At 40.4% G+C, this 14,751-nt stretch overlaps 1 protein-coding gene across 1 annotated transcript; it reads left to right on the forward strand.

Annotated features, from left to right (window-relative positions):
• The first annotated feature begins 10,731 nt into the window (after nucleotides 1-10,731).
• LOC138357661 (uncharacterized) lies at nucleotides 10,732-14,411 on the forward strand. The gene is made up of 4 exons (XM_069314668.1): nucleotides 10,732-11,183; nucleotides 12,003-12,277; nucleotides 12,683-13,258; nucleotides 13,786-14,411. Exons 1-4 carry the CDS (start codon nucleotides 10,732-10,734, stop codon nucleotides 14,409-14,411), a joined length of 1,929 nt encoding a protein of 642 aa, XP_069170769.1.
• Nucleotides 14,412-14,751: the final 340 nt, after the last annotated feature.

The raw sequence follows: 14,751 nt of genomic DNA on the forward strand, positions 1-14,751 counted from the left end.
GAGTCAACCTGGGACTGCGGTATTGGACGATGGATCAGTCTACCCAAGGCAGCCAAAGTCTCTCCACGAGTTTGCTCTGAAGAAGCTGTGAGTCGCCCCCGGACGAACACTGTTGAGAGTGTTAGCCTGCCTGTAACGTGGCAGAGTCAAGGAATCGTCGTATCCGGGGCTGGCTGGTGGAGGAGACTAGCCACTGTGGTACTGAGAGAGGAGAGTGATCAGCGGAATCACACGAGGCTCCTACTTAGGGCTCGCAATCCTAGTATCGGTCGTGGAGTGGCCTACACAGCGGAGCTAAATGGAACCTGCCAGCTACAGGCTGGATTGTGGTTGAAGGCCTCCACGACGGAGCACCCAGTGGTACTGTGATTTGGCTGGCCTGTGGCCAGGGTAGATGTGCCGAGAGAAGCAAAGAGGATTCATCGTGGGCCATGAAGAAGGGAACCAGGGCTACTCATCGTGAGCACCGTGGAGCATCCTGTGTCTTCAGAGGAAGACGATTCTGTACATTGTGTATTTATACCCCCCGTGTGATTGTTTATATATTTATTAATGGTGGTGGTGATTATATATATAAATCCAAGCATTTGTATCCTTTCCCCTTTAATTTAACTTGCGTTACGGAACACACCCCTTGAAAGCCACTACTAACTTGGGGCCGGATACCTGAATTCTAATAACACCAGAAAAGAACCCGGTTGCGACCCAGTAGGGCCGTAACACCATGCTATTGCATTGCTCTTCAACAAGTCACTTGAACTCCAAACCTTTCCAGATATTCTAAAAAAAAGCGAGAGTAACCCCTGTACACAAATGTGGTGATCTCACAGATGTTAACAACTACAGACCTATATCAATCTTGCCTAACATGTCAAAAATTTTTGAAAGGTAATCTACAAGCAGCTTTACTCTTATCTGGCCAAACACAATATACTTAGCTCTTGCCAATATGGCTTCAGACCCAAAAAATGCACTAACGAGGCACTTATTAGTATGATTAACTTGATTCATGCAGCTCTTGATAAAAGAGTTCCCTGTTGGGTTATTTGTGGACCTGCGTAAGGCTTTTGACACTGTCAACCATCAAAACCTTCTTCTTAAATTACATCATTATGGAGTCAGAGGACACTCCCTGCAATACCTCAAATCTTACCTTACTGACAGGCTCCAGTATGTTTCTGTGAATAATTCAATTTCTCCCACCCTACCCATCAACATTGGTGTTCCTCAGGGCAGCATACTTGGCCCTCTACTTTTTCTCATCTACATTAATGACCATCCAAATTCCTCCTAACACCTCAAACCAATTCTATTTGCTGACGACACAACCTTTATTTACTCCAGTCCTGACCCCCGTGCTCTAAATGCCACAGTAAATACTGAGCTAAATAAAGTCCATCTTTGGCTAACTGCCAACAAACTCACCCTTAACATTGACAAAACTTTCAATATTCTGTTTGGCAATAAATCCTCTAATCAAATAAATCTCAAAATAAACAATACCCAAATTTGTTACAAATTAGATGGCAAATTCCTTGGCATTCTCATTGACCACAAGCTGAATTTCCAGGGACACATTCTAAATATATCAAAGTTTCAAAAACTGTTGGCATTCTTTCTAAGATCAGATATTATGTACCCCGCCCTGCCCTGGTGACTCTCTATTACTCACTCATCTATCCATATCTCAACTATGGTATTTGTGCTTGGGGTTCTACTACCCAAAATCATTTACGTCCTCTAATTACTCAACACAAAGTGGGACAATATCCCACTCTGGCCCCAGATATCACTCGGAACCCCTACTCAAATCTCTAAACATGTTGGATATTAAGTCACTGCACATTCTCTCATGTGAATTATACATATATAAAACGCTAAACTGTAATGCCAATCCTGACCTCAAAAGTAAGTAATTATCAAAAGAAGGCACCAAACCGGGAAGGCTATGTAGCACCATCAAATGTGCAGAATAATCAGAGGGCGCTAAATATCACCAAGGATGCCAATACGGGAACAAAAACACATAAGGCGAACGATATCAAAAGTATCCGAGTCACCAAGAATTCTATTGAGGGAAATGTGACCGCGAGGGGCGGTCGGAAAGCAAGACACACGCTCGTCCAGAAATAAATACAGTTTTGATATTCCAAGAGTACGACTTAATCAAACTAGAAATGCTCTACAAATCAAGGGACCCAGAATGTGGAATGACCTTCCTAACCATGTTCAAGACTGTACCTCTCTCAACCAGTTTAAGATAAAAACGAAGCTCTACCTAATAAATTCCCTGTAACCTACCTTACCCCTCTATTGTCAACCCATGTCTGGTTTTTTTTTTTTAAACAACCCTGTTTCTCGACCTAATTGTATTTGTGCTGCTTTTTCATGTCATGTTCCCTCCTTTTTTATTTCTATTTTTATTTGTCCTCAACCCATTTTATTCTTTATACTCAATTAGTATTAAGCTTTAGTCATTTAAGTTTTTCATGCCCGAAACGCTTTGCGTAATAGTGGCTTTAGGCATTGTATGTACTAGCTCCATCTATAAATCCATCATTCTTTGTAAAATCTCTTGTATGTATGTACCTTACCTAAATAAACATTATTATTATTATTATTATAATATTTATAATAATAACCAACATCTTTTATAAGATGTTGGTTAGTACTTTATAATTGTCGCTTATTCTGCTAGCATTTAATGTACATTTTTTTGTAGATTTGTAGTCATTATATGAATATTTGTAATAGTGTTTAGTATCGATGTGTCAGCTATCAAGTTTCACTCCTGTTGATCACTTCGCGTAAGTTCAATAGTATAGGTTTGATTTAGTAGCTATAAAATTCCTCTTGTAATTTAATGGAATTTTCAATTAACTTTTATCTATGTGACAGTTAATAAGTTTTATTTGTATTGATCACTTTAAGTAAGCTTAAGTGTTTTGTTTTTTAATAATTTTCCTTTCTTTGATAGGCAATTGTATTCAGTATGAGTTCGTTGTTTACCAGTTATTTGATTGTGATTTCTGTTTTTTCTTTTAGATCTGATGATGAATATGAGAAGTATTCGAAACGTTATGCATTTTAAAGCAAAGAATCTGAAACAAGATGTTCAGTATATCCCTGGTTTTCCTGTTCATCTTAAAATTATATATATATATATATATATATATATATATATATATATATATATATATATATATATATATATATATATATATATATATATGTATATATATATATATATATATATATATATATATATATATATATATATATATATATATATATATATATATATATATATATATATATATATATATATATATATATATTATTAAATATGACCGAAAAAGTAAGATTAATAATTCTAACACGAATTTTCTCAATCTTTCGTACATTACGCTTCACTGTTGGAGGTAAATAAAAAATCACTTCTCCAAAATTCATTTTTATTTCTAGTCTGACGCGACACGGGCGCGTTTCGTAAAACTTATTACATTTTCAAAGACTTCACAAATACACAACTGATTAGAACTTACGTATCTCTGATTTTATATCTACATTTGAGTGAGGTGGGAGGGGTGATGTGGCATTAACACAAGACAGAACAAGAGGGGATATTAATAGGGTATTAAAAGTATCAACACAAGACATAACAGAAACAATGGGTATTGAATAGAAGTGTTTGTAGAAAGCCTATTGGTCCATATTTCTTGATGCTTCTATATTGGAGCGGAGTCTTGAGGTGGGTAGAATATAGTTGTGCAATAATTGGCTGTTGATTGCTGGTGTTGACTTCTTGATGTGTACTGCCTCGCAAACGTCAAGCCGCCTGCTATCCCTGTATCTATCGATGATTTCTGTGTTGTTTACTAGGATTTCTCTGGCGATGGTTTGGTTATGGGAAGAGATTATATGTTCCTTAATGGAGCCCTGTTGCTTATGCATCGTTAAACGCCTAGAAAGAGATGTTGTTGTCTTGCCTATATACTGGGTTTTTTGGAGCTTACAGTCCCCAAGTGGGCATTTGAAGGCATAGACGACGTTAGTCTCTTTTAAAGCGTTCTGTTTTGTGTCTGGAGAGTTTCTCATGAGTAGACTGGCCGTTTTTCTGGTTTTATAGTAAATCGTCAGTTGTATCCTCTGATTTTTGTCTGTAGGGATAACGTTTCTATTAACAATATCTTTCAGGACCCTTTCCTCCGTTTTATGAGCTGTGGAAAAGAAGTTCCTGTAAAATAGTCTAATAGGGGGTATAGGTGTTGTGTTAGTTGTCTCTTCAGAGGTTGCATGGCTTTTCACTTTCCTTCTTATGATGTCTTCGATGAAACCATTGGAGAAGCCGTTATTGACTAGGACCTGCCTTACCCTACAGAGTTCTTCGTCGACTTGCTTCCATTCTGAGCTGTGGCTGAGAGCACGGTCGACGTATGCGTTAACAACACTCCTCTTGTACCTGTCAGGGCAGTCGCTGTTGGCATTTAGGCACATTCCTATGTTTGTTTCCTTAGTGTAGATCTACACTAAGATCTACACTAAGGAAACAAACATAGGAATGTGCCTAAATGCCAACAGCGACTGCCCTGACAGGTACAAGAGGAGTGTTGTTAACGCATACGTCGACCGTGCTCTCAGCCACAGCTCAAAATGGAAGCAAGTCGACGAAGAACTCTGTAGGGTAAGGCAGGTCCTAGTCAATAATGGCTTCTCCAATGGTTTCATCGAAGACATCATAAGAAGGAAAGTGAAAAGCCATGCAACCTCTGAAGAGACAACTAACACAACACCTATACCCCCTATTAGACTATTTTACAGGAACTTCTTTTCCACAGCTCATAAAACGGAGGAAAGGGTCCTGAAAGATATTGTTAATAGAAACGTTATCCCTACAGACAAAAATCAGAGGATACAACTGACGATTTACTATAAAACCAGAAAAACGGCCAGCCTACTCATGAGAAACTCTCCAGACACAAAACAGAACGCTTTAAAAGAGACTAACGTCGTCTATGCCTTCAAATGCCCACTTGGGGACTGTAAGCTCCAAAAAACCCAGTATATAGGCAAGACAACAACATCTCTTTCTAGGCGTTTAACGATGCATAAGCAACAGGGCTCCATTAAGGAACATATAATCTCTTCCCATAACCAAACCATCGCCAGAGAAATCCAAGTAAACAACACAGAAATCATCGATAGATACAGCGATAGCAGGCGGCTTGACGTTTGCGAGGCACTACACATCAAGAAGTCAACACCAGCAATCAACAGCCAATTATTGCACAACTATATTCTACCTACCTCAAGACTCCGCTCCAATATAGAAGCATCAAGAAATATGGACCAATAGGCTTTCTACAAACACTTCTATTCAATACCCATTGTTTCTGTTCTGTCTTGTGTTGATACTTTTAATACCCTATTAATATCCCCTCTTGTTCTGTCTTGTGTTAATGCCACATCACCCCTCCCACCTCACTCAAATGTAGATATAAAATCAGAGATACGTAAGTTCTAATCAGTTGTGTATTTGTGAAGTCTTTGAAAATGTAATAAGTTTTACGAAACGCGCCCGTGTCGCGTCAGACTAGAAATAAAAATGAATTTTGGAGAAGTGATTTTTGATTTACCTCCAACAGTGAAGCGTAATGTACGAAAGATTGAGAAAATTCGTGTTAGAATTATTAATCTTACTTTTTCGGTCATATTTAATAATATATGTCTACAGGAAAGACTGCTATTAAAATATACTAATATATATATATATATATATATATATATATATATATATATATATATATATATATATATATATATATATATATATATATATATATATATATATATATATATATTGATAGCAGTCTTTCCTGTAGACATATTATTAAATATGACCGAAAAAGTATGATTAATAATTCTAACACGAATTTTCTCTATCTTTCTTACGTTTCTTTTCACTGTTGATGGTAATTCAAAGATCAATTCTCCAAAATTCATTTTTATTTCTAGTCTGACGCGACACTTGAGCGCGTTTCGTAAAACTTATTACATTTTCAAAGACTTTAGTTTACAAACACACAACTGAAACTGAATAGAGCTTACACATCTTCGATTTTATATCTACATTTGGGTGAGGTAGATGAGGTGAAAACAAACTTTCAACAATGGGTATTGAATGGGTATTAAATTCAAACACAAGACAGAACACGAAACAATGGGTATTGAATGGAAGTAATTGTAGAAAGCCTATTGGTCCATATTTCTTGATGCTTCTATATTGGAGCGGAGTCTTGAAGTGGGTAGAATATATTTGTGCATTAATTGGCTGTTGATTGCTGGTGTTGACTTCTTGATGTGTAGTGCCTCGCAGACTTCAAGCCGCCTGCTATCGCTGTATCTATCGATGATTTCTGTGTTGTTTGCTAAGATTTCTCTGGTGATGGTTTGTTTGTGGGAAGAGATTATATGTTCCTTAATGGAGGCCTGTTGCTTATGCATCGTTAAACGCCTGGAAAGAGATGTTGTTGTCTTGCCTATATACTGGGTTTTTTGAGGCTTACAGTCCCCGAGAGGGCATTTGAAGGCATAGACGACGTTGATCTCTTTTAAAGCGTTCTGCTTTGTGTCTGGAGAGTTTCTCATGAGTAGGCTGGCCGTTTTTCTGGTTTTATAGTAAATCGTCAGTTGTGTCTTCTAATTTTTGTCTGTAGGGATAACGTTTCTACTGACAATATCTTTCAGGACCCTTTCCTCCATTTTATGGGCTGTGGAAAAGAAGTTCCTGTAAAATAGTCTAATAGGGGGTATAGGTGTTGTGTTAGTTGTCTCTTCAGAGGTTGCATGGCTTTCACTTTCCTTCTTATGATGTCTTCCACGAAACCATTGGAGAAGCCGTTGTTGACTAGGACCTGCCTTACCCTATAGAGTTCTTCGTCGACTTGCTTCCATTCTGAGCTGTGGCTGAGGGCACGGTCGACATAAGCGTTAACAACACTCCTCTTGTACCTGTCCGGGCATTCACTGTTGGCATTCAGGCACATTCCTATGTTTGTTTCCTTAGTGTAGACTGCAGTGTGGAAAACTCCGCTCCTTACCATGACTGTTACATCTAGAAAGGGCAGCTTCCCATCCTTCTCCATCTCGTAAGTGAAACGCAACACAGAATTCTGCTCAAATGCCTCCTTCAGCTCCTGCAGATGTCTGACATCAGGTACCTGTGTAAAAATGTCGTCAACATACCTGCAGTATATGGCCGGTTTCAAGTTCATGTCGACTAAGACTTTTTGCTCGATGGTACCCATGTAGAAGTTTGCAAACAGGACACCTAGGGGAGAACGCATGGCGACCCCATCTACTTGCTTATACATGTGTCCATCCGGGCTCAAGAAGGGTGCCTCTTTAGTACAAGCTTGGAGTAGTTTCTTTGTATATTGTATATATATATATACAATATATATATATATATATATATATATATATATATATATATATATATATATATATATATATATATATATAAGTTAAAGGGAAGAGTGGAAGTAACTGTGTTACGGCCCTATTGGGTCGCAACCGGGTTCTTTTCTGATGTTAGTAGAGTTTGGCAATCCGGCCCCAAGTTAGTAGTGGCTTTCAAGGGGTGTGTTCCGTAACGCAAGTTAAATTAAAGGGGGAGGGATACAAATGTTCTGATTTATATATATATTCTCACCACCACCATAAAAATAAATATATAACAATCACACGGGGTTTATAACTACATGATATTATACAGAGTTGTCTTCCTCTGAACACGACAGGATGCTCCACGGTGCGCACTCTCTGGGTGGGCCTGGTTCCTTCCTTGAGGCCCACGATGAATCCTCTTGGCTTCTCTCGGTGAATCTACCCTGGCCACAGGCCAGCGAAATCACAGTCCCACTGGGTGCTCCGTCGTGAAGGCCTTCAACCACAATCCAGCCTGTAGCTGGCAGGTCCGATCAGCTCCGCTGTGTAGGCCACTCCACGACCAATACTAGGGTCGCGAGCCCTAGGCAAGAGCCTCATGTTATCCCGCTGATCACTCTCCTCTCTTAACACCACAGTGGCTAGTCTCTTCCACCAGCCAGTCCCGGATAAGGCGATTCTTGATACTGCCATGTCACAGGCAGGCTAACACTCTCAGCAGAGTTCGTCCGGGGGTGACTCACAGTTTCTTCAGCAGACTCATGGAGAGACCTTGGCTGTCTTGGGTAGACTGATCCATCGTCTAATACAGCAGTCCCAGGTCGACTCTGTAATCAGACACGTCATTAGTACTGGGACTAGGGAACCTCACTTACAGACTTAGACACAAACGTCCACCTATCCACTTCATAGATGGCATTGCTGTCTAAGCGCCACCTCACCATAGGTCAGCAGCGGCTATGTTACGAGCTGATTAAGACGGGAATCCAGCACCTGTGGCCGGTATATCCCGTCCTCACTAGATGGCGTTGTCCATTTGGAGGGGGTTTCGGGAGCGGACTCACAGATGGCGTTGTCGTCACTGCTCCGTGCTACGACGCTGGATCGGGTCCGTAACAAACTGCAAAGGGCCTATTGGCCTATATTTCTTGATGCTTCTATATTGGTGCGGAGTCTTGAAGTGGGTAGAATATAGTTGTGCATTAATTGGCTGTTGATTGCTGGTGTCGACTTCTTAATGTGTAGTGCCTCGCAGATATCTAGCCGCCTGCTATTGCTGTATCTATCGATGATTTCCGTGTTTTTTGTTAAGACTTCACTGGTGATGGTCTGGTTGTGGGAAGAGATTATATGTTCCTTAATGGAGCCCTGTTGCTTATGCATCGTTAATCGCCTGGAAAGAGATGTTATTGTCTTGCCTATATACTGAATTCTTTGAGGCTTACAGTCCCCAAGTGGGCATTTGAAGGCATAGACGACATTGGTCTCTTTTAAAGCGTTCTGCTTTGTGTCTGGAGAGTTTCTGATGAGTAGGTTTGCCGCTTTCTTGGTTTTATAGTAGATCGTCAATTGTATCTTCTGATTTTTGTCTGTAGGGATAACGTTTCTACTAACAATATCTTTCAGGACCCTTTCCTCCGTTTTATGAGCTGTGGAAAAGAAGTTCCTGTAAAATAGTCTAATAGGGGGGTACAGGTGTTGTGTTAGTTGGTACAGGTGTATAGTTAGTTATAAGCCTGGATACGCGTATGGAAATGTCAAGACACATAAGCCTGGAAACCCACTTCGGCCAATCATTAGCCAGATACCCAGACCCACGTACAGACTGGCGAAGCAACTCAACGGCTTGCTGACTCCTTATGTCCCTTGCACCTTCAGCCTGAAGTCTCCAAAGGAATTTGTTGACTTACTGCGGGGATCACGGGCCACAGGGATAAGAGCCTCGTTGGACGTAGAATCACAGTTTACCAACGTACCTATGGATGAAACAATCGGGATGATAGCGGACAGAGTGTATCGTGATCCGGCTTGTACTCCTCTTGACATACCACAAAACATTCTAAGGAAACTACTCCAAGCTTGTACTAAAGAGGCATCATTCTTGAGCCCAGATGGGCACATATATAAGCAAGTAGATGGGGTCGCCATGGGTTCTCCCCTAGGTGTCCTGTTTGCGAACTTCTACATGGGTACCATTGAACAAAAGGTCTTAGTCGACATGAACTGGAAACCGGCCATATACTGCCGGTATGTTGACGACATTTTTACACAGGTACCTGATGTCAGACATCTGCAGGAGCTGAAGGAGGCATTTGAGCGGAGTTCTGTGTTGCGTTTCACTTACGACATGGAGAAGGATGGGAAGCTGCCCTTTCTAGGTGTAACAGTCATGGAAAGGAGCGGAGGTTTCCACACTGCAGTCTACACTTAGGAAACAAACATAGGAATGTGCCTCAATGCCAACAGTGACTGCCCAGACAGGTACAAGAGGAGTGTCGTTAACGCTTATGTCGACCGTGCTCTCAGCCACAGCTCAGGATGGAAGCAAGTCGATGAAGGCAGGGTAGGGTAAGGCAGGTCCTAGTCAACAACGGCTTCTCCAATGGTTTCGTTGAAGACATCATAAGAAGGAAGGTGAAACGCCACCATGCAACCTCTGAAGAGACAACTAACACAACACCTATACCCCCTATTAGACTATTTTACAGGAACTTCTTTTCCACAGCTCATAAAACAGAGGAAAGGGTCCTGAAAGATATTGTTAGTAGAAACGTTATCCCTACAGTCAAAAATCAGAAGATACAATTGACGATCTACTATAAAACCAAGAAAACGGCCAACCTACTCAAGAGTAACTCTCCAGACACAAAGCAGAACGCTTTAAAAGAGACCAATGTCGTCTGTGCCTTCAAATGCCCACTTGGGGACTGTAAGCCTCAAAGAATTATGTATATAGGCAAGACAACATCATCTCTTTCCAGGCGTTTAACGATGTATAAGCAACAGGGCTCCATTAAGGAACATATAATCTCTTCCCACAACCAGACCATCACCAGAGAATTCTTAACAAAAAACACGGAAATCATCGATAGATACAGCGATAGCAGGCAGGTAGATATCTGTGAGGCACTACACATTAAGAAGTCGACACCAGCAATCAACAGCCAATTAATGCACAACTATATTCTACCCACTTCAAGACTCCGAACCAAGTGCATGGGTTCTCATGACCCCAGTGAATGTGTAGTCCATCTACGGTTGTGCAGTAGATGCAACAAAGGTATGCATCATTATGCCTTATGTAGAAAGACATCATCACAATTTACAACACCTCGTGAGGATTCTATGAATTCTACCACAGTTCAATACTGCAAAGCACACCAAGAAATTAATGTACTTGCAACTGAGTCAGGCAATAATACTACTCTGCCTACAGCTCAGCTTAAACTAATTAATAGGAAGTCTAGAGTCAATACTAGAGGTCCTTTCGATCAAGGATCACAGAAGACCTTCGTCACACAACAATTAGTTGAGCAGTTGAAATTAAAACCTGCCAAATGTGTGAAATTAAGTATCTCTGGGTTCTTGACTAACAGTGGATCTCGTGAATACCAAGTAGTGAAGGTACTAGTACGACTTGGATCTTCCACTAATTCAATACAAGCGGTAGTAGTGGATAAGCTTCCTTCAGACCTGCAGGTCACAGGACTCGCTCACACCGAAATATCTCAGACGTAACTGCATGAGGCTAGCGGATCACAAAATAAATTCTGACTGCCTCTCAAACGTTGGTATCCTAATAGGTGCTGACTATTATTACAGATTTATAACAGGATGCACCCGACAGCTTGGAATGAATTTGTTGTCATCTGCTGGAAGCAAATTGCTAACAGGACTGGTGCTTTTCCAGCAAAAATCTTTGTCAATCAACAAACAACCAAACAATTCAATTGTGGCGTGACTAGGCTTGGAGCAGTCACCCCTACATTTCAGAGAAATATCTGATGATAATGAATCTGATCTACCTGTATTTTGATTGTGGGATCTAGACACTTTAGGTATTGTCCCTGATAAACCAAGCCCTGATGATACATGGACTTACCAGCAATATCTGGACACAGTTGTCCATAGAGACAAACAATACTGGGTGAGTCTGCCATGGAAGTTGAACCATTCACAACTTCCAGTTAATTATTTCATGACAGCATCCCAAGTAAAGTCTCAATTAATACAGCTACAGAAACTGCTTGATAAATTGAACATGTATCATCAATTAATTCAACAACAACTCAACAGTAAATTCATTGAAGTTGTTGATAATGATAACCGAAAAACGATCACTATCTACCCCATCACGCTGTAATTAAAGACTCAATGACGACACCAATACGTATCGTTTTTAACTGTAGTGCCAAAGTGAAAGCAAACAGCATGTCCGTGAATGAATGTCTCCAAACAGGACCTAGCCTAACTCAAAGGCTATACGACGTATTATTGTGATTCTGTACTGGTATGTTTGCTTATACTGCTGACATCAGTAAAGTTTCCCTTAGAGTAGGCTTACAAGAGGAGGATCGAGATTTTACCAAATTTCTCTGTATTAAGGATCCACTGGATCTTGACAGTGATGTCATTACCTACAGGTTTGCCTCTGTGCTATTCGGAGCGACCTCTTCACCGTTTCTACTTCAAGCAACGGTAGATACACATTTGAAGAAGTCAAATAGCCCATATAAAGCAGAAATTACCAACAACTTGTATGTAGACAACTTTCAGGGAATCACTAATGACAAATTTAAATTGGTAGAAATTTATCATGAGGCTAATCGTGAGTTGCTAAGAGCAAATATGCCACTACAATCATGAGCCTCAAACAATAAACAATTTAACCAGATGATCGAGAAAGAGTTTCCTGGTTATCGGGGTACCTAATCAATTAAAAGTTATGGGCGTGGAATGGAACACAGTTATCGACGAGATGAATGTCAAGTCAGTACAAACAAATAATTCAACTCTTACTATGAGAAAATTACTCTGGTATGTAAGTCAACCATTTGACCCTTTGGGCTTACTTAGTCCTAATTTAATAAGGGGCAAACTCCTCATGCAGTAATACTGGCAGAAAAATATGGGATGGGATGATCCGTGCCAATTGAGTTGCAAGATAAATGGCAAACACTTACAAGGATTTCAATCAATTAGGATTTTTTTAAATTTCCTCGTAATGCCTCAGAACAAAACTTACTCTCAAATTTGCACATCTTTTGCGATGCCTCTGGTAAAGCTTACGGCACTGCAGCCTACTTAGTCAATAATGCACAATCATTTTTACTCACATTAAAAGCAGGAGTTGCTTCAATCAAAAAGAGATCTTTACCTCAAATGGAGTTGACTGCATTGCTGGTGGGAGTAAGATTGGCTCATTGCCTGACCAAGACACTCAATAATATTCACTTTGGTGAGATCGAAGTGTGGTCAGACAATGTGGCAATCTTACAATGGGGGAGAAACAATAATAATAAAATTCCATACGTCAGCAATCGTGTTAGGGAAATCCATGAATTATCTGCAGGATATAAACTCAGACATGTTCGTACCAAGGACAATCCAGCAGATTACCTCTCGAGAGGTTTATCACTAAAACAGCTGATCAAGTCTCTGATGTGGTTTAATGGACCTTCATTGCTTGTTAGTGGTCAGTGGCCTAAACAGAAACAAGAAGTCATAGTGACCAATATCACTAATCCCATGACAGACCCAGAACCTCATCAGACCTTAGCTATTAACTCTCACAATTATTCCAACTTGAGTAAGTTACTAAGAGTAACGGCACATGTATTTGATTTTCTTGCTAAGATAGGAATCAGACATAAGTTTCCCAATCCTATCCTCTATTGGATCAAATGTGCAGAACAAGAAACGTATGGAAGTGAATATAAAAATTTTCCAGATAAATTAACTAAGTCTCTAGGTATCTGGTATGATGCCAACATCTATAATATATTAAGGTGTAGAGGACGTCTGCTTCATGCAGAAATTGATTTGGATACAAAATATCCAATACTTCTACCACGTCACCACATTATCATAAAACTTCTTGTTTTGCACCATCATCAATATGGTGCTTTACATGGTGGAGTGTTAGACACTCTCACTGACCTAAGACAGAAATATTGGCTTCCCTAAGGTCGTCAAACTGTCAAATCACTTATTAATTCTTGTGTAATTTGCAGAAGGTACGACGCTCGAGTGTGTCCTTATCCAGGACCTCCACCACTCCCTAAGGAGAGATAATCCATCTTCGTCTTTTTGAGACCACTGGTGTCGATTACACAGGAGCCTTACTTCTCACTGGCACTCCAGATAAGGTACCAGTGAAGCCTTATATTTGCCTCTTCACGTGTGCAACCACACGAGGCGTACACTTAGAAGTAACTTCTGACATGAGTGCAGAAGTCTTTATCCAAGCCTTTCGTAGATTTGCTGCACGCAGATCCTGCCCCAAACTAATGATATCCGACAATGGATCAAATTTTGTGGCTGGAACAGCCTGCCTACGAGAGATTTGGAATCACCCAGAAGTGCAGTCTGTAATGCAAAGACGACAATGCCACTGGAAATTTATACCTCCCAGAACCCCCTGGCAAGGTGGTTTCTACGAACGTATGGTAGGGACTATCAAGAAATGTTTAAGTAAGACCTTGCAACGACAGAAAATTAGTTTCCCTGAATTAGAAACACTCGTCGAAGAAATTGAGCAACGAGTCAATAACCGTCCCTTAACTTACCTATTGGATAACTTCTCTCAGAGAGAACCCCTGAGTCCCTCACATTTAATCCATGGAAGCCTACTGAGCCCTCTGATACCTTTAGCAGAAGAGGATCCAGTCGACCCTTCACATGTGACTAGGAGTGATTTAGTGGAGAGTTATCAACATCTTTTGAGGGTAGTCAAAAAGTGAAATGAGGTGTGGACTCGAGAGTACTTCACAGCTCTAAGAGAACACCACTATGGAGCTTCGAGCCCCTATAACAAAGTTCTACTCAAACCAGGAGACCTAGTGTTGATTGATAGTGATGGACCCAGGTCAGAATGGTCTATAGGCAAGATTGTCTCTGTTCACCCAGATCACCAAGGCGCCGTGAGAGTAGCACGGGTTTTGTGCCGAGGCTACCCTAAAAAACATTAGAGAAGTTGGTACCTCTCGAATTAGCAGAATGAGAGTGTTCTACAGAACCAACTTTACCTACAGTTTCCGAGGACAACAATTCTGATCCACCGAGCACCCAACCATTTAGAGC

This window comes from Procambarus clarkii, chromosome 79, assembly GCF_040958095.1.
Source record: "Procambarus clarkii isolate CNS0578487 chromosome 79, FALCON_Pclarkii_2.0, whole genome shotgun sequence".
Taxonomy (NCBI): domain Eukaryota; kingdom Metazoa; phylum Arthropoda; class Malacostraca; order Decapoda; family Cambaridae; genus Procambarus; species Procambarus clarkii.

Excerpts from the sequence above, each read along its gene's own strand:
- LOC138357661 (XM_069314668.1), top strand. The coding sequence starts at position 10,732 with ATGCATCATTATGCCTTATGTAGAAAGACATCATCACAATTTACAACA. Across the intron at positions 11,184-12,002 it reads CACACCGAAATATCTCAGAC|AGTAGGCTTACAAGAGGAGG; the intron begins GTAACTGCATGA and ends AGTTTCCCTTAG. Across the intron at positions 12,278-12,682 it reads AATTTATCATGAGGCTAATC|AACAAAACTTACTCTCAAAT; the intron begins GTGAGTTGCTAA and ends GTAATGCCTCAG.